Consider the following 22,071-nt stretch of genomic DNA (forward strand, 5'->3'; position numbering starts at 1 on the left):
TGTTGTACATACAACTCATCGGCGCGTGGCCATTCAGTCCTTAGTGGCCCTCGTCTCTCAAGCCACCGCCACCCGAGCGAACCTGAACGCCCGCCGCCGCCCAGCCGCCGCCAGCCGCCGCCGCACCGTCCGCGGACTGCTGGACGACGACGCAGTTCCCGAACCCGCCGCCGTCTTGAACGAGACGAGCACTTGCCGCCCGTGCCGGAGCACGACATCCCCGCGGGGAGCTGCACGGTGAGCTGCTCTGAGTCCACGCTCTTCGGGGACTGAGAGCGGCAGAGAGCGCGGGGCACCAGTCAGCGAGGTGCTCGCGTCAGAGAAGGGAGACGGGCCGACCTTGGTGCCGTTCGCGACCATCGTCGCCGCGACGAAGCTGCTCTTGTCGCCCGTGCCCGTCGGGTCCACCATCACCTGCGCGACCTGGCGCGAGCCGTCGACGCCCCTGCGGACGGGACGCGTCGTGTCAGACGGGCGGAGAGAAGAGAGAGAGACTACGGAGAGAGAGGGACGCACTTGTTGAAGTTGGTGATCATGGCCGTGAAGGTGCCGTCGGAGGCGACCGGGATGGCGTCCGAGGAGTCGAACGCGGACGCGACGTCCATCTTGCCGCACGGCTTCTGGTTCGAGGGCCGCTGCACGTCCGAGCGCGCCGCCGTGCCGCTCACGCCGAGCACGGGCGAGACCGCGGCGTGGGCGTGGGCCTGGAGGGCGGCGCCGAGGATGGCGGTGAAGGCGAGGAGGGTCTTGGAGAAGAGCATGGTGGCGGGGGGAAAGTGGTGAGAGGCGAAGTGTGTGGGTTGAAGGTGGTGCGGTGGGATGAGGATCCGGCCTCGGAATGTGGTAGGTGAGAAGATGGAAGTGGAGGAGGTGAGCAAGCTGAGGATTGACGGAGGGCGAGGGAGGGCTTTATACATGACCGGGAGCGGGCCCATCCAAGGTGGAGGGCTCCGCGAGCCTACACGGCCGGCCCGTACACCCTCATCGGAACAGCGGAATCGAAGTGCGCGGTTGGAATGAGCGACGGTATTGGACGAGGGGCAGGAGCGGGACGCAGAATCCGCTCACCGTCTGCACTGTGATGCTTCCTGCTGCCCGCTAAGTTGCTGCGGGAGACGTATCCTGGAAACCACACTGCAGCGGGGAGGGCGTTCTCGAGCCTCCCGAGTGCGACCCCAGCATCCGTAGAGTTCCAGATTGACGGGGTGCGGAATGACTCCTCCAGGGTGTCGTCACGGCCGTCTGAGTCATGTGTTCTGGCCAGGTAAATCCGTGGGAATTGAAGTAAAATGTGTCATTCTGCTAGCATGTCCATTAATTGCTCTCCTCGGGCCCATTATCCTCCAACGTCCCCTCATCGTCTCTGTCTTTGCCGATTATATCATAAATTGGAATTTAGCTTGTTTATGGTGTGCATAGAGGCATCTCGCTTCGAGCCAATACACGACACTCGCTGTCCACATCAGACGATGGAACACCGCCAGTCCGAGAATCGAACCAGCGAGCTCAGGCCCACACCTAGTAAGTAGTGGTGTGAGCTCGCAGTCAACTGACCACTGACTCGTATCCTCCGCGTTGAACACCATTGCACTTGTTCTCATCAAACACTCCTCCTCGCAATACGATATCGAATGCAACCTGCAGAGTACTGGCAACCCCCTTGGTGCCACCCATGGCGGCGCATGCTCGTGTTCGTCATTGACAGAGACTGCGGTGTCTCATGATGAGACATCCCTTCTCGGCGTCCAGCATGACCCTGAGGTGCGTCTCTTTCGTCCAGTTCAATGCGTCCTCTGCGGTTGGGGGTACAGTCCAGTGTTTTGAGGGAGATCTTCTGCGTTGGGTCGATGTCCACGCACGTCGTGACCAATTTCTGATGCCGGCCGATCTTCTGAATATTCCGCGCTACTATCCCAGTCTGCAGGGCGATGGACGAGAATCGTCTTTCCCGCTGGAGCATGGTTTCCAGGATACAGTCCACGTTTCCCGTCGCAAAGCGGACTGTTCGTCCTAGGAAGAGTGATGCAGACGGCGAGCAAATTCTGCGTCCTACTGCCCGGCCCTCGGCCAATAATGTCACTCATTCCGAACCGCGCACTTCGATTGCGCCATTCCGATGAGGGCGCATGGCGGGCCGTGTACGCTCGCGGGGCCCTCAACCTTGGATGGGCCCGCTCCCGGTCATGTATAAAGCCCTCCCTCGCCCTCCGTCAATCCTCAGCTTGCTCACCTCCTCCCTTCTATCTTCTTCACCTACCACATCCCGAGGCCGGATCCTCATCCCACCGCACAACCTTCAACCCACACCCACACCCTTCTCCTCTCACCACTTTCCCAACCGCCACCATGCTCTTCTCCAAGACCCTCCTCACCTTCACCGCCATCCTCGGCGCCGCCCTCCAGGCCCACGCCCACGCCGCGGTCTCGCCCGTGCTCGGCGTGAGCGGCACGGCGGCGCGCTCGGACGTGCAGCGGCCCTCGAACCAGAAGCCGTGCGGCAAGATGGACGTCGCGTCCGCGTTCGACTCCTCGGACGCCATCCCGGTCGCCTCCGACGGCACCTTCACGGCCATGATCACCAACTTCAACAAGTGCGCCCCCTCTCTCCGTAGTCTCTCTCTCTCTTCCGCCCGTCTGACACGACGCGTCCCGTCCGCAGGGGCGTCGACGGCTCGCGCCAGGTCGCGCAGGTGATGGTGGACCCGAAGGGCACGGGCGACAAGAGCAGCTTCGTCGCGGCGACGATGGTCGCGAACGGCACCAAGGTCAGCCCGTCTCCCTTCTCCGACGCGGCACCTCGCTGACCGCCCGTCCTCTCTCTCTCTCAGTCCCCGAAGAGCGTGGACTCGGAGCAGCTCACCGTGCAGCTCCCCGCGGGGATGTCGTGCTCGGGCACGGGCGGCAAGTGCCTCGTCTCGTTCAAGACGGCGGGCGGGTTCGGGAACTGCGTCGTCGTCCAGCAGTCCGCGGACGGTGCGGCGGCGGCGGCGGGCGGGTCTGGCAAGGCGGCGGCTGGGCGGCGCCGGGCGTTCAGGTTCGCGCGGGTGCCGGTGGCTTGAGGAGCGAGGGCCACTATGTAAGGACTGAATCGGCCGCGCGCCGATGAGTTGTATGTACAACAAATGGATCTCAGCGGGGCGCATTGACGCCCCTGCTTGTAAATTGGTGTGATTGAGGCCCTTCGAGGCGGGAGAGAAGGAGACGGTCAGGGCTGCGGTCGACGAGTGCCTCGTACCGCATACGTTCAGTGCATACCCCCGGGTACGGGCGCATACCTTGAGCCTCTTCTCGAGGTGTTACAGGGGCACTGCATAGTGCATACCTCTGTAGGGGATCCATGTCATGTTTATGCCTGAGCGCTCGGGTTGTATTCCAACATTGCATCCCAACCTGACGCTTCTCCACATCATCCTTGGGCGCGGCAGCGCAAAATGGGACTTGTGCGTGTGCATTGGTAGCGTGCCGTAATAAGTGTTAGTGAAGACCAATAGACGATCGTATGATCTTTCCGTGTCTTCCGCTGCCGAACGTATTAACGTGCGCAAACAATCCCAAGTCCCGACCGGGATATCGTCTTTCTAAAGTCTGCGCACGCAACCGAAGCGGTTCGGATGACAACGAGGTGGATAGAGGAATAGATAGATACAGTAGACGGGACTCGAATGCTACTAATGCATGGGCACCGCGTAGGGTATGGTCGGGCGGTCGGGGTGGGGGAGGCAGGGCGGGGGTGCCCTCAGAAGGTATCTAAGTGTGCAAAGCGATGCAGGCCCGCGCGACGGCGGCGGCGGGCAGATATGGCTACAGAGGGATATAACGGAAAGCGGCAGAGACGGGAGACAGAGCAGTGGACGAGACGTAAGCGGGGCACGGCGTGACGGTTTATGGCTACAGCAGAGGAGTGATTAGATACCCGCGGTCACGGGGTGGTATAACGGCAGACGTATGCGTGGGGGCGGCGACGACGACGCTCGAGAACAGGATCCTTACCAAACACGATCCATCCATCCGGAAATCAAGCCAAAGAACGAGCGGGGCCTAGTAGACCTGCTCCGGCGCGCAGTACCCGTACTCGGGCATGCCCCCGCCCATCTCCATCTCGAGCCCGTACACGTCGTACGCGCCCGCGACGTCGACGTACTCGAACGCGCCCGCGTCCATCGGCGGCATGCCCTCGCCGCCCTCCGCCATCTTCGCCTGCTCGAGCTCGTGCGCCCACGCGCCGTACGCGTGCTGCGGCTGCGGCGCGCACAGCTGCTGGTGCTGCTGCATCGGCGGCGGCCCCGGGGGCGGCTGGAACTGCTGCTGCTGCTGCGCGTACGGCAGCGACGCGTCGGAGCGCGCGGGCGAGCCCGAGATCGTGCTCGGCGGCCCGCTCTCGCCGGGGGTCGCCCACTGCGCGTGCGGGGGGACGGCGTCGTACGGGGTGCCCGCGGAGAAGCAGTCGGTGCCGGTCGAGGGCGGGCCCGGGGCGAACGCGAAGCCGTCGAGGGGCCCGATGTGGAGGTGGAGCGCGTGCGGGTCCGCGGCGTCGGGCGCGACGGGGGCGTACGCGGGGTCGAAGACGGCCTGGTGGTGCATGGCGTGGTCGGCGGGGACGTCGGCGAACGCGTTCGCCCAGCCGGGCTGGAAGATGCTCGCGTCGGTGACATCGGGGAGCGGGGACCACTCCGGCTGGAGCTGCCACGGGGCGGGCATCGGGGGCGCGTAGCCGTGCGGGTCGAGCGTGGACGTGTCCCACATGCGCTCCGAGGGGACCGGCTGCGCGGAGGAGGCGCGGCGGAGGCCGAGGAGCGTCCGCTGCTGGCGGGCGATGTTGCCGACGGGAGACGCGGCGCGGGAGCCGTGGGCGCTGCCGCCGAAGCCGGGGTGCGCGAGACCGAAGGCAGGCTGGGGCGTGGGCTGTGCGAAGAATGGGAGGGAAGGGATGGAGATCGGGTTCGACCCGTGCCACATGGACGACGGGGGCGGGACGGATGAAGGACGGCGCTGCATGTACAGCGGGACCTGCGTCGAGGGTTCCGCCGCGGTGAAGTCGTAAGGCGGGGGCGGGGAGGGGAAGGCAGGGGAGTCGAAGGCGGAGTGGGGACGGGACTCGAGGGCGCGGGCGAGCTCGTGGCGGTGGACAGCCTCGGCGAGCTCGTGGCCCTTCTTGCCCTCGAGGAGAAACTGGGCGACGACCTCGCACCGTTCTTCTTCGCCGGGCGGTACGGGCGGCCTGGTGGGGGCAGGAGACGGGGAGCCAGAGTCGGCGGCGGACTTTGCGGCCTTCTTGTTCTTGTTGTGCACGGGGCGGAAGCGGTAGTTGGGGTAGCGCTCGCGGTGTGCGATCTTGGCCTTCTTGGCCTCGATCTCCCAGATGCGCTTTTCCTCGAGGGGGAGGGCGCGCCAGCAGTTGCCGATGATCTTGCTCAGCGAGGCGTGGTTGGTCTCGATCGAGCCGGGGACGTGCTTTTGGCGGACGAAGTTGGCGCGGAAGAGCATGAAGGCGTTCGGGGGCCGGGGGATGTAGCCCTGGGAAAGGCGCTTGCCGGGGGGAAGGCGGCGGCGGGTGGGCGCGGTGGGCTCGGTGGGGGGGAAGAGGGTGGAGGCGGACTCGGGGGAGATGGAGGACTGGTCAAGGTCGTCGTCGGTCTCGACGTACGTACCGGGCGTGACATTGGGGGCAAAGGTGAGGGCGCGGGGCGAGAGGGAGGAGTTGATGCCGTAGTTGCCCGGCTTGACCTGAGTTAGTCCTAGAGCGTGGGGGATAAGAGATTGATAAGAGTTAGAGTGGATGGAGAGAACACACCGGCAGCGACGGACGATCTTCTGCGGCGGATGAGGGCAGACCGAGCAGCAGGCATGGCGATGGATGCCGAAAGGGGGCGGACAAAAGAGAGGGAAGGCGCGGGGAAAGGCGTATTGTCCCCACCTCTCTTTAAATCGACCACGCCCTCGCCCTCGACCGTCATCAGAACCTTCCCAGCCCAGGACCCGGGCGCGCAACGGGCGCGGTCCCATCGCCGTCCCCAGCGCCCGTCCAGCGCCTCTCCGGGTCCCGCGGTGGCCTCCCAGCGCCTCCGCACCGCCCTCGCCCCGTCGATGCTGCCCACCACGCCGCTGCTGCCCACCACGACGCTCATTTCCCCCACCTCACGAGGAGGCCTCGACGAGGAGATCGGTGCCCATCGCCCGTCGGTCCTCGCCCAGGGCACTCTCGGGGTCCGCGCGCGGTCTGGTGACTGTTGGGGAGATTCCCTTTATGTCCCGATACGGCCGTCGCTTTGTCCGCCTTCCTCGACCGGCAGCCTGAGAACCTGCCCGCAACGTGGCCCCGCCGCTGCGAAGCCCCGCTCCGCCGGCGGTGCGCCCTCTCCTTCTCGATTCTGTCCCCTCTCATCGTCCGATCTACAGGTTCACGTATGCTCAGGGCGCACTCCGGACCAACAGGCGCAGGCTCAACTCTCGAGCCTCGAGCGCTGCTTCAAACCGTCGACCCTCAAGCATATTTGACAGCTCGCACCGTCGTCCACCTTTCGCACGACCTCGTCCATCTTTCCCCGCCCCGGTCCGACAGTCGGGATCAATGCTCTCAGCGCTCTCCAACGACCACGCGCGGAAAGAAGCCCGGACTTCGTCCGCCCGCACTCATCAGAACTCTAAGCTTTCAACTGGAATCCTCCCCAATTTCACTGCCGCGATCAAGCACGAGATATCTCCTGGGCTTGTGCCCAACTGAAGGTATGTCATCATATACGCACTGAATGCATCCACTTACCACTTTGTCCTTTAGGTTCTTCTCAACGACCAGCTCGCAATAATGAACACACTTACCGCGGCACCACGTGGGACACGGCGCCGAAGACCGAGGTGGTACGCCCGCTCGCCCGCGTCTCTTCAATGTCTTCGTGCCTCGTTTCAGGTGCCTCGTGCACGACGATAGAGTGAGCTCTGACACACCACAGCAGCTTCACCCGAAGCCGAGCGATCTCGCCAACTCCCGCTCTGCGCCCGATGTCTCGTCCCCAAGCGAGCCGCAGCGTCCCGAAACGGCAGGCGTTGTCGTTCGCCCCGATCTCCCCTCCCCCTGGAGCCTGGCTCTCGTACTGCTCCTGCCGCTTCCTGCCCCCTGATCGCGCGAAGACCTCGGACGGAAGGAGCGTCTCGGACTCCGTCAAGCAGTGCCCCCCGAACGCAGCCCGACGACGGCTGCGTCCCGTTGGCGACAGGACACCCTCGCCCTCATATGGTCGCTCATGTTCTTCCGCTCCTTCCCCAGATCGACACCATGCGATGGCTTCTGCGCGGCGCCGCCGGTCCTTCGTCTGGTAGAGAACCCTCGCCATGTGCGGCGCGCTGCCCCGGTCGTATCGCGCGCCAACTCCGCGCTCTGGGCAGGCGCCGCGGGTCGTACGCTTGTCCTCTGCAGCTTCTCTTGTGCGCATGCCTTCCCGATCGAGCACCCTCTTCGCTCCCACAGCGCAACCCACCGTCCTCCCGCGCCCCGCCACACACGCGCCATGACGACGAGACGTGCCCAACCCGGCTGCAGGACATCCGTCCGCGGTCGCTCGCCACTGAGCTGGCAGCGCCGACCGTTATCCTCGTCGTCCTTCCCAACGAGCCCCTACACGCCCAGCCGCGTTCGCCTCCGCGCCCTCGCTATGGAGACAGCCTCCGCCGCCGGATCGGGCTCGACACGCTGAGCCAGAGGCTTGCTTGCGCGGGGCGGCCTGGGTGGCCGGCGGCTGAGCCCGCTCCGGGGCCGGGCTGGTGCCCGATTGCTCCCGAACTCCTCTGCCCAGGTCCCTCCGCTCCAAACGACGCCGCGGGCCGGTGTCGGTCCTGCGCGAAGCACGGCGCACCGCTTTCGACGGTCGACTTCCGAGCGGAGTCGTGCGCCAGCTCACCGCGGCATCGACATCGACATCGACATCGACATCATCGACCGCGGCTGGATCGCAGTCCTGCCGCCGGCGACGCGCGTTCTCGATCGATCTGTCGATGGCCCGGGCTGTTCTGCGGGCTCACCCCGGCGGGGGGCGGTGCTGACTCGCGTTGGGTGCGGGTTGTAGCGAAGGCCCTCGCGCGAGTTGCGTGCGGGAGAGGTGTTGGTCGCGCCGCGCCACGCACAGCGCGCCGCGTACGGGCCGGCGGGCGGTTGCGATCCTCCGTGGGTCCCGGGTCGGAAAGGGGTGCGGGTGGGCGCTTCCGGTGCATTCGATGTTCTGTGATGATGAGCATACTTACATGCGGTGACTATGGAATGGAATGCTTGATCGATCCTGGATTTCTTCGAGACGGGCGAAGAGATGGTTGGAGAACGCCGTACGGGGTGAAGCAGTCTGAAGCAGCCATGCGTCTCGTCGACAGCGCTGTTCTCTGAGGTGCCTGACGTACCAAAATCTGACATGTGTGCCGAAAGCCGACATAAACGCTGATGTTGACGTTGAGAATGAGGCGTGCGATGCCGCCTGACGGGGAAATGATGACTGCTCGGGCCAGGACGCAGACAGGCCTAGGCAGGCACGCGAGCTGGGACTCCGAGGATATCGGCCACCGTCAGGGCCGCACGTCGCGGCCCACGTGTCAGGCGACTCAAGGCTTGAGCGAGTTGGTCGCCGGAGGCGCACTGAGGCGTATGGTGGTGGTGATATGGTGAGTCCACCACCTTTCGTGCCTCTCAGGGCTCATACCGCCCATTGCTGACACACACGTATCTATTCCTTGCTCCTCGCAGGGCCCTCAGCGCTTCCTCCGACTTGGGCTCGACATCGTGCACAAGTCGCTTGAGTTTGGCGGCACTTTCGACACAGTCGATCCTCGGAACCCTGACAGAGGTGCAGGAGCGCTCGCCCGGGGCGGTGCTCCGCAGTGCCGTCGACGACATCCCGTGTGCAATCCGCGGTGCTCCCAAGCCGCAGGCCTGCCAGCCGATACTGGAGGTCCACTCCCTAGTCACAGAAGTCACGGCGTCGTCGACTCGGAAGGATGCAGCATTGAAAGCGGTACACTGTGAAGAAGCTCGCGAAGAATCCGATACGAGACACCGCGGACCAGCTGCGCTACTGTCCTGGCTAAGAATCATCCTCGGAAATGGCTCGGTGATTGTGGAGGAGGAAGAAAATAATAGATCGGGCGCCCGACTCGCTCTCTGAAGGCGAGAGCCCCAAGTGATTTCGGTGGCTGGGTCGCGTGCATACAGAGCGTGACGATTCCAACTTGGATTCAAGCGGTGGCTACGACATTCAACATTCGCTCTACCTCATACTTCCCGCACTCGGCCAGAATAGGTGTAAGTCTGCGCTTTTACCTCCTTCTACGACGCGATACCACTGGAACGGGGGAAGCTCGCAGACCGCGTCATTCCGCATGTGCCCGCCGAGGTACGGGGCCTCATGCGGCTGCAGTCCTGCCTGGGGCTGTCTCGGTGCATCCGCCAGAGCGAGATACCGAAGGCGCGGCAACGCTTCGACAAGAGGACGGCATATGGCCCTCAGAGCTTTCGGATCTCCTCCAGGCCCTCATCGCCTTCATCCGTGTCCACTTCGCCGCCATCTTCCTGCGCCTTCGCCACCCATAAGCTGAGATGCTCCAGCCCGGGAAGTGTCGCCAGCGCACCCGGCAGATCCGTGACATCCTGAGAGCGCGATCAGCACAAGACCGCGCTGAAGCTCGCGGAGCTCACCGTGCTCTCGTCCCGTTCCTCGACGCGCGACCCCCCGGCGTCGCGCCGCTCCAACGTGAGCACGAGCGAGCGCAGGCCCCGGGCGCTCTTCCCGACGGCCGCCCACAACCTCGCACCGCCGAGCCCCCCGTCGCCGACCTTGGCCGCCATCGCGAGCCGTGCCGGGCCCGCCCTCTCCAAGAGCGCGTGCAGAACCGCATCGGGTCCACGTGTCCCGGCAAGGCCGGATTCGCGCCCACGTCCTCGAACCACGGCAGACCCCCGCTCCCTCGCGGCGGGTCGCAGCCCACGCGGAGGTCGGCGATCGCGAGCTTCAGCGCCTCGCAGCGCCCGACGCGGGCCGCGACGAGCGGGAGGTCCGTCGCGGCGTGCACGGTGAGCGCGCGGAGAGGGGGCCAGGACGGGATGGGCGGGCGCAGCGCCGTGGTGTAGCTGCTGAGCTCGGCCCAGTCGAGATGGAAGAAGACGTCGAGGGTGGCGAGGTGGGGCAGTGCGCGATGAGCGCGTCCGCGGCGACGTGGGGCACTCGCTGAGGCGGAGGTGACGGATGGATCGGAGGACGGGGAGCGGGGCCCTGGGACGTCGGAGTCGAGCTCAGGGGTGTATCCAGACATGCAGAGGGTGTGGAGGCGTGTCAGGGGGATAGTGCGTGCAGGAGGGACGCGACTGTCGGCTGGTGACACGTATGTAGTCGTACTGCACGAGAAAACCGTGAGGCTGTCGGGTAGGAATGGCTTCGAGCTTTGAAGTGGGTTTGCGAGGGGGAGGCTGTGAAGACTCTAAGGAAGAGAGCGAGTGTAGGCAGATCCAATGGCGGGTGTGCAGCAAGCATCCTTGAATCTTGTATCAGAGCACTCGGAGGTTTGTACCGCGAAAAGGATATCAGCGGCGAGGCTTGCTTGAGAATAGTCCTCGGTGAAGAAAAGCCAACTTTGACCGAGATTTCTTTCCTCTGCTGTCTCTTTGCTGAAAGTTGAATGTCGAAGAGAAAGAACTTTGACGTATTGCGCTCGAAGTCGACCGCTCCTGGTGGGACTCAACAGGTATTGATGTAGCCAGCGAAGCCGAGCAGGGGTGTTGCAGTCAACCACAGCGACCACTCGATTGATCGCAAAATCGTAAGCAGCCTTAGAGGCGAGCGCGACGTTGAGTGCGTCGGTGCCGTCGATATATGAAGCCAAGAGATGGAGTATGTCGTGATTCAAGGAGAAGAGAGAGGGTCCCTTGAACGTCTGATGCTTAGGATCTCAATCGGCGAGTATGTACAGAAACTGTGGGACTCACAGCTGTCATGCGTGCGTATGCGAGCCCGTGCTGTAAGTGTAACTTCGGAGCTGTGGGGACAAAGCCGCTGGCACCATAGCGGATCTGGCAGGTATACATCGATAATCTCAGGAGGGACCCCGGAGGCAGCCAAAAAGTGGTAGGGGTCCCAACCACATCTGTCTCCGATCACTGCGCGGCGTCCTCCTCCCTCGTCCTCGTCCTCGTCTGCGCCGTTGCTGTTCTCGCCTGCACCCACGGCACACACAGCGCCCGGTGCTCCAGCAGCAGTGGCGACATCGCGGCCCGCAATTATATCCAGCTTGCGCGTCTGCAAGCATTACATAGCAGAGCCGCGCGCGCGTTAAAATCGCCCCGCACCACCCCACGAAGCCGTCCTCAAGGCCTCAGGGATACGCGAGAGCGTGAACGTGATCGTACGCCCGCGCCGCCGACGCGCACGTCGTGCTCAAGCCGCACGGGCGCGGTCAAGGAGAGGAGGTCGAGCAGGCATGGTATACAACTCGGCGCTAAGGTACAAGTGCAGCACGTTATGGACCTCCGCCGAGGTATGCACCGCAGTATGTGGGGGTTAGACGTTGTGCCCCCCGCAATGGCTCGATAATACGCTGCATGTATGTCGTATACGGGGGTATGCGCTATACAAGGGATGCGGTATGAGGGAGTCGACTCAGGACTGTAGATACGCCTGACGTCTTCGGTGCCTTATCCAGGACCCTTTTGTCCCGCTCTGTGCGCGTAGCTCACCACATTACGGGACGACAAGACGTACTCCAGCGCAATGCCAAAACGTTCACGCACACAAGTATATGGTCTCGAAGGGCGTCGATCGCACCGATTGCGAGTTGGGTGCCAAAACGCCCCAAATTCCGTCTGTTGTACATACAACTCATCCGCGCACAGCCAATCTAGTCCGTACTAGGATTTCATGCCCGTCAAGCCATATCCCAATTCCATCACCGCCGCTCACGCGCTGGCCGCCGCCGGCTTGCCGCCGGTCCTGACCTTGACCATCCTCGCCTTGACCTTCTTCGCCGCGGCGCTCGGGCTCGTCGCAGCGTCGGACGCAGAAGCGGACCCGGCCGCGGCCGTGCCAGACGCGCCGGCCGCACCGTCCGCGGACTGCTGGACGACGACGCAGTTCCCGAACCCGCCCGCCGTCTTGAACGAGACCAGGCACTTGCCTCCCGTGCCCGAGCACGACATCCCCGCGGGGAGCTGCACGGTGAGCTGCTCCGAGTCCACGCTCTTCGGGGACTGAGGGGGAAAGGGAGCGGGCGGTCAGCGAGGTGCCCGCGTCGGAGAAGGGAGACGGGCTGACCTTGGTGCCGTTCGCGACCATCGTCGCCGCGACGAAGCTGCTCTTGTCGCCCGTGCCCGTCGGGTCCACCATCACCTGCGCGACCTGGCGCGAGCCGTCGACGCCCCTGCAGACGGGACGTGTCGTGTCAGACGGGTGGAAGAGACTACGGAGAGAGGGACGCACTTGTTGAAGTTGGTGATCATGGTCGTGAAGGTGCCGTCGGAGGCGACCGGGATGGCGTCCGAGGAGTCGAACGCGGACGCGACGTCCATCTTTCCGCACGGCTTCTGGTTCGAGGGCCGCTGCACGTCCGAGCGCGCCGCCGTGCCGCTGACGCCGAGCACGGGCGAGACCGCGGCGTGGGCGTGGGCCTGGAGGGCGGCGCCGAGGATGGCGGTGAAGGCGAGGAGGGTGTTTGAGAAGAGCATGGTGGCGGTTGGGAAAGTGGTGAGAGGCGAAGTGTGTGGGTTGAAGCTGAAGATGATGCGGTGGGATGAGGATCCGGCCCCGGGATGTGCTAGGTGAGGAAGATGGAAGTGGAGGTGAGCAAGCTGAGGATTGACGGAGGGCGAGGGAGGGCTTTATACATGACCGGGAGCGGGCCCATCGAAGGTTGAGGGCTCCGCGAGCGTACACGGCCCGCCCGTACGCCCTCATCGCAACAGCGAATCAAAGTGCGCGGTTCGGAATGAGTGACGGTATTGGTCGAGGGGCAGTGGGACGCAGAATCTGCTCACCGTCCAGTGCATGATGCTTCCTGCAGTCCGCTTTGCTGCGGAAGACGTATCCTGGAAACCACACTGCAGCGGGGAGGGCGTTCTCGAGCCTTCCGAGTGCGACCCCAGCATCCGTAGAGTTCCAGATTGACGGGGTGCGGAATGCCTCCTCCAGGTATCGTTACGGCTCGTCTGGCAGATGCTCATTCGGCGAACAGTGACGGCGCGGGATCAGTCACCCACGTAACGCCGACAAGCTCCGCCACCCCGTTCAGAACTTCCATCGCCCAGCAGGCTGTGACAGTAGGGTAGAATATTCAGAAGACCGGCCAGGGTCAGAAATTGGGAAAGAGTGATTATAATGCCGACATACCACTCCTGGTCACGACGTGCGTGGACGTCGCACAACGCAGAATAGTATCTTCCTCACACCGTTATACTCCAAGCTGCACTGCATCTCCAGCCGCTCAGGAGACATTACACCGGACGTGAGAAACATAACAGGCTCACCTCAGGTTCATGGTGGAGGCCAAGTGCAGGATTGTCATCTTCTCAGGATAAGGATACTGCAGGCCTACCGGGCCGTCCGTCACTTTCAATGACGAACGTGACGAGCATCACAATACATGCGCCAGTATGTATGACACCAAGGGGGTTGCCAGTGCTCCGCATATTACATTCGATGCATACCGCAAGGAAGTGTACTGGGAGAAGAGCCGAGCGATGTTGGTCATGAACTCATGATCCAGCTGCCATGCATAGTGGCCGCCGACGTCCTGTCACGGACGCGTCTGGTCACGGACACTCACGACTGGTGACCGTCAGACGCGTCAACGAAATTGATCCCTCGACTCGACCTCAACCACCATCTCCGCCATCATCCTGGTCACCTTCATCTTGTGTCTACTCCATCTGCCGCGACTCTCCATGAATACCCCGCAAACTTCTCGCAGGAGTGGTCGACGCGGAGCAGGACAGCCAGGCTTTGCCGTCTCCTCATGGCTCCCTACCTCCCACTCCGACGTTGTCCCCTCCGTCCATCAACATTCTCGCCTTACCTGTCCAGAAGACCTCTTGGCGATTTAAGACGCTGAAGAGCTCGCCTTGGAGAACTGCAAAGCCCACTTCTACCCCTCATTCTCCCGCCAGACCACCCGCCGTGCCAATACAAGAACGTACGGCAACGCAAGCCTCCCCAAGGACACCAGTGGCGATAACGACGCGATTTTCAGCGTTGGTGACACCGTGCTCGTGAAGACGATCAGCAAGTATCCATACCCCAGCGTCGGAGTGATCGTGGCCATATGGAACGTCGAGGGTGACGGATTCGGGGAGCATTCACCCCTGCGCGTACGTGTCCATTGGTTCTGTCGTCCACGAGAACTTCCTCCCCATCGTGCGAAGCGGGAGTTCTGCGAGGTGCGTCGTTCTCCCATCTCTCTGCGGGGTCCTTGACCGATGTCTCCTCTAGAACGAGGTGCTCTACATCGTCGACATGACCAACACCGTGCCCTCATCCGCGATCATCTCCCGCTGCACGGTCTCTTCCTCTTCCTCCACAGTGATCAAAGAGCCAGTGGACGATGCGATGAACGACTTCTTCTTTTGCCGTCTCGCTGTGAACACCGCCCGGGGTCTCTACTACGAACACCACTGGGAAGGCTTCCGTGAGGCTGCGGTGCAGACCAGCTCTGAGACGTGGCCGAAGGACGACGCTTGGACGCTGAAACCCGCGCCGGAACCTCTGCACCGCGGCAAGGACGATGGACCTCGCCGCAACCGCGGTCAGCCACTCAAGCGTCGTCACCTGGCCCCACCCGAGCCCGACGTCGAGTCTGAGGCGTCGAACTCCGAAGACGACTTCCATGGTTCCCAAGCCCCCTCTTCCTCCTCTACCGACGAAGGCGACGAAGACCATGTCTCCGACGAAGACCACGCTCCGCGGACACCCTCGCGTCGCAAGCGCGGCGTGGTCCCGCGTACCCCTCACAAGCCACATACCCCACGGACACCGCGCCGACCACGGATCGACCGGGCGTCGCTCGCGCATCCGACCCCACACTCAAAGGCGGTGCTCAAGCGGCGGAAGAAGACGGCGCTGGCGGTGCGTCCGCCACCGCCTGCGGAGGGGATGCTGGAGCTCGCGCTCGCGCGGGGGCTGGAGGGCGACGGGTGGGAGCGAGCGATGCATGTGCTGCACGTCGCCGCGCGGCCGGGGGCGCTGCCGTGTCGGGAGACGGAGTATGGACGGGTGTTGAGGGCGGTGGAGGAGCTGTTGGAGGAGGGGAACGGCGGATGCATCAGTGAGTTTGCTTTATGCTTCGTGCGGGGTGCGCCGGCTGAGGTTCAGGCAGACATTTCTGGTGTCCCGAGGACTGGGAAGACTGCCACAGCGCATGCGGTAGTGAGGGAACTGAAGCGGATGGCTGAGAGTAATGTGAGTACGTGATTTGGTGGGGGCTTTGAACGAGCCCTGATGTGCGGGTATAGGAAGCCAATCCGTTCTCATGCGTCGAGATCAACGGCCTGAAGATACCGGAGCCGGCGGCGGCGTACGGTCTGCTCTGGGAGGCGGTTTATGGGGACTCTATTCATGTGGATTCCAACGGACAGCGGTGACGACGACTGTTCGCGCCGGCTTAGTGCGAGCGAGGTCTGGTTAATGCTGGACTCGCTCCTTGCGTCGCACGCGGTGATCTGCGAGGCCGGCGCAGTGGTCGCGCGAAAGGCGGAAGAGGAGTGGCGAGTGACACTCAACCTGGAGTATGCGGAGGTGGAGCGTGTACTCTACTGGGCGAGGCCGGCGGTGCGAAGTGGCGCAACGCGTTGAATGTCTGATGTAAGTATTACATGGCCAGTTTCACCCCCGCGCAGCTCGCAACATGTTCTCTACCGCGACTTTCCCGTGATCGCTCCAGATGTGCTCCAGTCCCCGTGTACCATCTTTGTCAACGACGCGGAACCAGCACCAATCCACCGGCTCCTCTGCAGCATAGTGCTCCGAAAAGTCATCGTAGACCGGGTCCGTGGGACACACTCTGTTTGACTGCTCCTGTGCATCGGAGAGAGAGAGGTACTGCAGACGCGGTAGAGCATTGGCGAGCGGTTGACAGATCGTCTGCAGTATTCTTGGCGCCTGTACCGGCCCAACTGGCTCGTTGTCGTCGTCGTCGTGCTTGTGCCTGCTGTTGTACGGCATGGTCACCCACAGCGCAAGGTGCTCCACCGGTAGAGGAGCCAGTGCGTTCGGCAGCCCCGTCTGCAGGACTCGTCAGCCCCGTCGACGCCCAGTGCGCACGCCACACGCTCACCAGCTCCCGCCACTCATCGTCGCGCGTCCACTGTTCCTTCTCTATCGTGAGCACGAGCGACCGCAGGCTCTGCCCCTCGCGCGCCAGCCGTGCCCACAGCGTTGCCCCGCCGAAACCGGCGTCACCGACGGTCACCGTCCACGCGAGCCGCACGGGCGCCGCCGCGCGCACCAGCGCGTACATCGCCTCCGAGAAGTCGGCCCCCTTTTCGCCATCGGCCCCACGCCCGAGCACGCCCTCGAAGCGCAGCGGGGTCGTCCGTACCGGGTATTTGCACCCCGTGCGTAAATTGAGCGAGGAGAGGTTGAGGACGTCGCAGCGAACGGCGCGCGCCACGGCGTACGGCAGGTCTTCGGCGGCGCGGACCCTGAGCGTGCGGAGGCGGGGCCAGGAGCGCGTTCTGGGGATGTCGGCGTGGTGCGTCAGGGTGCTGTCGATGCGGAAGATGTCGAGAGTGTCGAGGTTCGGGCAGCAGGCGACGAGCGTGTCCGCGCAGGGGATTCCGCTGTCGTCAATGTGCAGGTGGCGGATGGAGGGGAAGGTCGGCTGGGATGTGACGTCTTCTATGGACTCTCGCCCGGAAATGGAGAGGTCTTGGAGATGTGGGAGGAAAGATATGGCGCGGAGGAGGGGAGCAAGGGAGGAAGAGTCACTGAAGCAAAAAAATAACACCCTGATGCTAGGCGGAAGGAGGAGTCCCGACTCGAGCACTGCCCGATCTACCCAATTTTCAAGGTGAAGAACACGAAGTGAAGTTAGGGACCGTAGCGCAGCGTTGAGACTGGAGGAGTCCTTAGTGATGTGTGGGACTCCTCCCCGAATGAGCAGGACGCGGAGATTTGTCGCCGCAAGCAGTACGTCTCCGAGGAGATTTACTGCCTGCGTCTCTTCTTCAACTTCCCGATGATGCAGAGCAATGGAGAGATTTGTGAGGTCTCTTGCCCGTACTTCGCGACTACCTACAGTGTTTTCACCCAGCAGGTATCGATGTAGTCCGCGAAACCAAGTGACTCTGCCGCACCGTAAAGAAGCGGCAACCCGGTGGATCCCTAGATCGTGTGTTGCTTTCGAGGTAAGAGAAAATTTCAAAGCGTCGCTGCCGTCAAGGTATGAAAGGATGATGTGTAGGATGTCGTGATCCAGAACGGAGAGGTTCCCGACAATTCCACTTCTTTGTGTCATCTGCGAGGTCGTGATCATCTAAGCAGGCAGACTGTGGATTTGAATGAACAACTCACGGCTTGTGGGAGCATGAGGGTGTGTTTGGGAGATCAAAAGATGCGAAAGAGAATTGCCAGGGTTTGTATGGAGTCGGAGATGGGAGAGATGTACTCGTCCCTGCTCAGTACTAAGTGGTGACGTACGCGCGCGTTGCCCAGGAGGGACCCCAGGAGGAGCCAGAGTGGTAGGGGTCCCCGTCCCCATTCGCAGGGACCGGGGGATGAAGGATACTCGTGAATGTAAACCACGACTCATGCGGACCGCAATATGCATTAGTGCACGCACAAGTAGCTATTAGCTACAGTGATAACCCACGGTACTTGAATTCATTGGGCTGCTCATGATACATCGCGCAGACCTAAGAGCTCCGCCACTTCCCGCTCTCCGTCTTCAGCCCATATCTTCTCAATCTCCCGCACGCCCTCTCTATCCGTGATCCGGAACCAACAATATAGGAGCGCAGAGAGAACCGCCTCCTCAAAGTACGGGTCCGCGTCCGGAAGAACGGGTGACTCCGCGTCGGCGACGGCGAGGTACCGCAGGTGCGGCAACGCATCGACGAGCGGCCGGCACAGCGTCCTGAGCGAGCTCGGGGCCATGTGCGGCTCATCGCCCGCGTCTTCCTCGTCCGCGCCGTCGCTGGCCTCGCCTTGCGCACACGGCGGCACCCACAGCGCAAGGTGCTCAAGCCGCAGCGGCGACAACGCGGCCGGCAAGTCCATCTGGCAAGTCCGCGAGCATCAGCAGGACCGCCCGCGCGACAAAGCCGCCCCGCACTCACCAGCGCGCCATCCTCCCACCGCTGCGCGAAGCCATCCTCAGGGATGCGCGAGACCGTGAGCGAGAGCGAGCGGATGCCCGGCGCCGCCTCCGCGACGCGCGCCCACAGCGTCGCACCCACGAGCCCGCCGCCTCCGACGCCCACGCAGAGCTCGAGCCGCACGGGCGCCGTCGAGCGGAGGAGGTCCAACATGCGGTCGATCGCATCGGCCAACGGATCTTGCGACATGACAATGGCCATGAACCACGGTGGGTATTGGCCGGCGGGCGCGGCGCCGTGGCAGCCAACGCGGAGGTCGTCCAGGAAAAGGCAAAGGGTGTCGCAGGGCGTGGCGCAGTGTGCGAGTGGATACAGGTCATCGAGTTGGCGGACCGTCAGCGAGCGGAGCGAACGGGTCCAGCGGGACCAGGGCAGAGTCCGCCGCGAGAGCGCATGGGTCAACTGTCCACCTCCAAGGAAGCCGGCGTCGAGGGTGGCCAGGTTGGGGCATTGCGCAATGAGCATGTCCGCGGTCTGGTCGTGGCATTGGTGGAGGCGGACATGACGAATAGAAGGGAGGATGGGAAACGCTGAGCTACCGAGGACCGTGACGGGTCTATTATATGTGGACAGGCGGAGGGTGTGAAGATGAGGAAGAAACGACAAGGCTTGTAGCAGAGTGGGAAGTCCTGGCACGGTTCGGGAGTGGGATTCGTAAGCCAACAAAAGCTCCCTGATGGTGTTCGGTAAGGGAGACATGTTTGCGAGCGATGCGTCGTTGATGCGTAAGAGACAGGTAGCACGAAGAGACTGCAGCGATTTGATGGCAGTTTCAATACGGGTGTCAACTTTGATGATTTCACTGAAGCCTTCGATAGAGAGCTCACGAAGGCGGGGTGCAGCAAGAAGGATGTCGGCAACAAGACGCGCCTCGGAGAAGTTCCAAAAAGATGCCCCGATGTCGCATAAAGCGAACGGCTCGGGGTCAGGGTCAGGGTCCCGGTCCTCAAACGTGGAGTCTATCACTGTCAGGACCTCCAGGTATTGCGCTCGAACTTGTCCATGATCTGTGTGTCCTAGCATATAGCGATGGAGCGCGCGGAGCTCCGCCGGACTGCTGCATTCGGCGGTGGCAGCGACGCGGACGATCGTCTGATCGTAGAAAGCCTTCGAGGCGAGCGAGGTGTTGAGTGCGTCTTGGCCGTCGAGATGTAGCACTATGAGGCGAAGGACATCTTCGCTCAACTTCGCCAGGGTTAATCGCGCCCCTGGTATCCGGCCGGACGTCGTGTCGCAGGGCCGGAGCTGGTAATTAGTTCAGGACATATCAGGCGCTGTGGAGTAGCAGCCGACTTACCTCCATTGCATTGCAAGTGCGTGCGAAAGCGGCGGCGAGCCCAAGGGCTGTTAGAGGACGAGTGTGGCTTGCTCTTATATGGAGAGAGCCGGAAGGGCCTAAGCTCCGGCGCTCTGATAACAAAGAAGGAACACCCAAAGAACGGCGAGAACGCGCCGTGATCAAATTTACGCAAGCTTCTGCAGGTGCTGGTACTTCGACGCGCTTGCAATGGCAACTGACTCGGTGGCGGACGTCACGCGGCATTGCCGACCGACGTGCTAGACCGCTTGAGAATGCACTGCGTCGGCGGGGGAGAAAGCGTCCTCACACTCAACTCGTACACAACCTCCGAGGGGTAGCAGGGGTATAATTTCGTTGCAATAACTGGCTAGGACTGAGATAGTGCATCGTAGAGGCTACATAGCACAGAGCTTCGAAGAATCATCAGCCTCAAGACGTTACCGAAGGGGGAAGATTCTCACCATTGTAGTTTACTTGAACGCGCGGCGCACACAGTCCGCAAAGTCCGCAAAATGTCGTGGCTCATGGGGATGCAATTGGCGTGTAAGCTGGAGGAGCGTCGTTCACTTGGGATGGCGGCGGCGGCGAAGCGGCGCCCGGAGTTGAGCGCCGTGGTGGGGGAGCGGGGCTTGGAGGAGATTGTGACAGTGGGGGAACGTCAGGAAAAGCCTCTGCCGCCACGCTCGCGATGTGCGAGAGTCTGTCCGCAGGAGAAAAGGCGTCCTCGGAGTTGCGCCGAGGCGAAGGCGAGGTGACGACCGGAGGGGCGTAGAGGGCGGGCGAGTGCGAGCTGGAGGGTGGGTGTGCGCTGCCCCTCGCCGGGCTCTCGGCGCCGTCGTCCTGGGAAAGCGAGGACCCTCAGGCTCGCAAGTCGCTCCTTCGATAAGATGACACTCACGTTCGCATAGTGCGCCTCATGCTGCCGCTGCAGCTCCCGGATCTGGCGACAAGTCGCGCAGTCGTCCTCGTGCGTTCGGGCGTGCTGCCCGTCCTCTCCCGCTGCCCCAATCCCATGTACGTGAGGGTGTGCTCCCGCGCGCACCGCCAGCGACGGGACGCCAGTGTGTCTTGCCTGCGGCGCATTCGCCATAGGAGGCCGGGTGACGGATACCGGGATGGGCATGTACCCGTTGGCGCTGACCCGACTGAACCCCGTCGCCCCGTTCGCGTACGGGCTTGAGGCTGGCTGCGCGACGGATACTCTCCCTGGCGCCGCTGGTGTCTCCTGGTCGGCGCGTTTGCCGGCACCGTCGATGTCCTCCTGGCCGCCGCCGCGCGCACGCGCCCTACCCCGTTGTGGCACGTGCGCGAGAGTTTGCGCGCACGGCGCAACTGATGAGTATCCCGAGCAAAGCGATCCCGAGTACGCCGCCGACGATTCCAAGGATGATGCCGAAAGAGGGTCTATGTGGGAAGCCATTTCGCCGGACGAAGGTCGTAGTGATTGTAGGCATCGGGGAGGGCTCGGGGCAAGCAAGGCAGGCGACGGGGCGGGTAGGAGCGTGTCATGCGCGGGGAAAATCGTCCTCCTTTTGTGGCTCGTCGAGTTCCCACCGAGATTGCGAGGGCTGGATTTTGACATTTCCGGTGAGAGGCTGTGTCGAGCCTTCAATTAGGACAGCTGTGCCTTGGGCTAGGCTGTGTGCGCCATGGTCGGCATGGGGCTCAGCGGCTTCTATCAAGAATGGCCGAGCCTTGTGATCCCTTCTGCCAGGAGTGACATCGCTACTCGAGCTTCGACTTTTGAGGCGATGTGAGCACACATTCATTGATAAGAACGAAATTTTTACGCAAAATGACTCACCGGAAACGGAGGACGGTACCAAAAGCATTCCGCCCCAAGTTCGGGGGGAGCAGAGTAAAAACGTCCATACACGCAACCCGTTTGCAGCTCGCGCGAGGCATCTGGTTGTGCTTTCGATGCGGGGGTACTACTTGAGAATCATTGCGGCTATGGGCGGCCGTTGCGGGCTGCCCAGCAGTCTGAACTCCGGATAGTCTAGAAATATAAGAGGTCCAAAACGTAGGCCCTCCTCATCTTATTGACGAAGTAAGGTGGTGGGAGGGCGCGCGGCGAGTCAGCCCGATGAGTAGCGCGCATACCTTCGAACTCGGGCTGCGTTTGAAGTACGCGAGTGTTTATTGGATCCCCGAATTGATCTTGAGGGTGACAGGTGCAGTGCATCCGCCAATGTACAAGGAACTAGGTCTGAGATCTGAGACACGACCTGCATGCGTCGTCAGTCACGAGTACCAAGTAAGTGGAGGCTATATACGATATGATTGTGAGAAAAGGAACACCGAAATAACGTCCAAATGGCCTTCACACCAAAGCGCGATTCGAGTTCGCCAACAAATACGTCCATGTCTCTCTCACCGACGTTCTCTCGGTCATCACGCCCACAACCCCATGCCACTCACCCTCGATAGGTTCCAGCTCGTCCTC

General features: G+C 62.6%; 9 protein-coding genes across 9 annotated transcripts; 2 read left to right on the forward strand and 7 right to left on the reverse strand.

Annotated features, from left to right (window-relative positions):
* Window positions 1–57: 57 nt before the first annotated feature.
* Window positions 58–761, reverse strand: BXZ73DRAFT_104540 (uncharacterized protein; the record flags this gene model as incomplete). Its single annotated transcript, XM_048015931.1, has 4 exons — window positions 58–139; window positions 193–269; window positions 340–445; window positions 517–761. The coding sequence occupies 4 exons, from the start codon at window positions 759–761 to the stop codon at window positions 58–60; spliced, it is 510 nt and encodes a 169-aa protein (XP_047874694.1).
* A 1,585-nt stretch (window positions 762–2,346) lies between these two features.
* Window positions 2,347–3,059, forward strand: BXZ73DRAFT_51960 (uncharacterized protein; the record flags this gene model as incomplete). Its single annotated transcript, XM_048020724.1, has 3 exons — window positions 2,347–2,591; window positions 2,660–2,765; window positions 2,829–3,059. 3 exons carry the CDS (start codon window positions 2,347–2,349, stop codon window positions 3,057–3,059), a joined length of 582 nt encoding a protein of 193 aa, XP_047874695.1.
* Window positions 3,060–4,038: 979 nt separating this feature from the next.
* Window positions 4,039–5,846, reverse strand: BXZ73DRAFT_91853 (uncharacterized protein; the record flags this gene model as incomplete). Its single annotated transcript, XM_048026140.1, has 3 exons — window positions 4,039–5,218; window positions 5,261–5,735; window positions 5,792–5,846. 3 exons carry the CDS (start codon window positions 5,844–5,846, stop codon window positions 4,039–4,041), a joined length of 1,710 nt encoding a protein of 569 aa, XP_047874696.1.
* A 3,632-nt stretch (window positions 5,847–9,478) lies between these two features.
* BXZ73DRAFT_104543 (uncharacterized protein) lies at window positions 9,479–10,284 on the reverse strand (the record flags this gene model as incomplete). The annotated part of the gene is made up of 3 exons (XM_048015932.1): window positions 9,479–9,622; window positions 9,671–9,844; window positions 9,910–10,284. 3 exons carry the CDS (start codon window positions 10,282–10,284, stop codon window positions 9,479–9,481), a joined length of 693 nt encoding a protein of 230 aa, XP_047874697.1.
* A 165-nt stretch (window positions 10,285–10,449) lies between these two features.
* Window positions 10,450–10,884, reverse strand: BXZ73DRAFT_51985 (uncharacterized protein; the record flags this gene model as incomplete). Its single annotated transcript, XM_048020727.1, has 1 exon — window positions 10,450–10,884. A coding segment is annotated over one exon (435 nt), but the record flags the coding sequence as incomplete, so codon positions are not given.
* Window positions 10,885–11,920: 1,036 nt separating this feature from the next.
* BXZ73DRAFT_51914 (uncharacterized protein) lies at window positions 11,921–12,685 on the reverse strand (the record flags this gene model as incomplete). The annotated part of the gene is made up of 3 exons (XM_048020719.1): window positions 11,921–12,211; window positions 12,276–12,381; window positions 12,441–12,685. 3 exons carry the CDS (start codon window positions 12,683–12,685, stop codon window positions 11,921–11,923), a joined length of 642 nt encoding a protein of 213 aa, XP_047874699.1.
* Window positions 12,686–14,089: 1,404 nt separating this feature from the next.
* Window positions 14,090–15,592, forward strand: BXZ73DRAFT_51941 (uncharacterized protein; the record flags this gene model as incomplete). Its single annotated transcript, XM_048020720.1, has 4 exons — window positions 14,090–14,392; window positions 14,445–15,276; window positions 15,328–15,410; window positions 15,464–15,592. Coding segments are annotated over 4 exons (1,347 nt in total), but the record flags the coding sequence as incomplete, so codon positions are not given.
* Window positions 15,593–17,843: 2,251 nt separating this feature from the next.
* On the reverse strand, window positions 17,844–19,628 carry BXZ73DRAFT_80020 (uncharacterized protein; the record flags this gene model as incomplete). Its single annotated transcript, XM_048023201.1, has 3 exons — window positions 17,844–18,227; window positions 18,287–19,570; window positions 19,623–19,628. The coding sequence occupies 3 exons, from the start codon at window positions 19,626–19,628 to the stop codon at window positions 17,844–17,846; spliced, it is 1,674 nt and encodes a 557-aa protein (XP_047874701.1).
* Window positions 19,629–20,147: 519 nt separating this feature from the next.
* BXZ73DRAFT_80021 (uncharacterized protein) lies at window positions 20,148–21,045 on the reverse strand (the record flags this gene model as incomplete). Its single annotated transcript, XM_048023202.1, has 2 exons — window positions 20,148–20,465; window positions 20,524–21,045. The coding sequence occupies 2 exons, from the start codon at window positions 21,043–21,045 to the stop codon at window positions 20,148–20,150; spliced, it is 840 nt and encodes a 279-aa protein (XP_047874702.1).
* Window positions 21,046–22,071: the final 1,026 nt, after the last annotated feature.

This window comes from Epithele typhae (assembly GCF_022376455.1).
Source record: "Epithele typhae strain CBS 203.58 chromosome Unknown BXZ73scaffold_52, whole genome shotgun sequence".
Classification (NCBI taxonomy): domain Eukaryota; kingdom Fungi; phylum Basidiomycota; class Agaricomycetes; order Polyporales; family Epitheliaceae; genus Epithele; species Epithele typhae.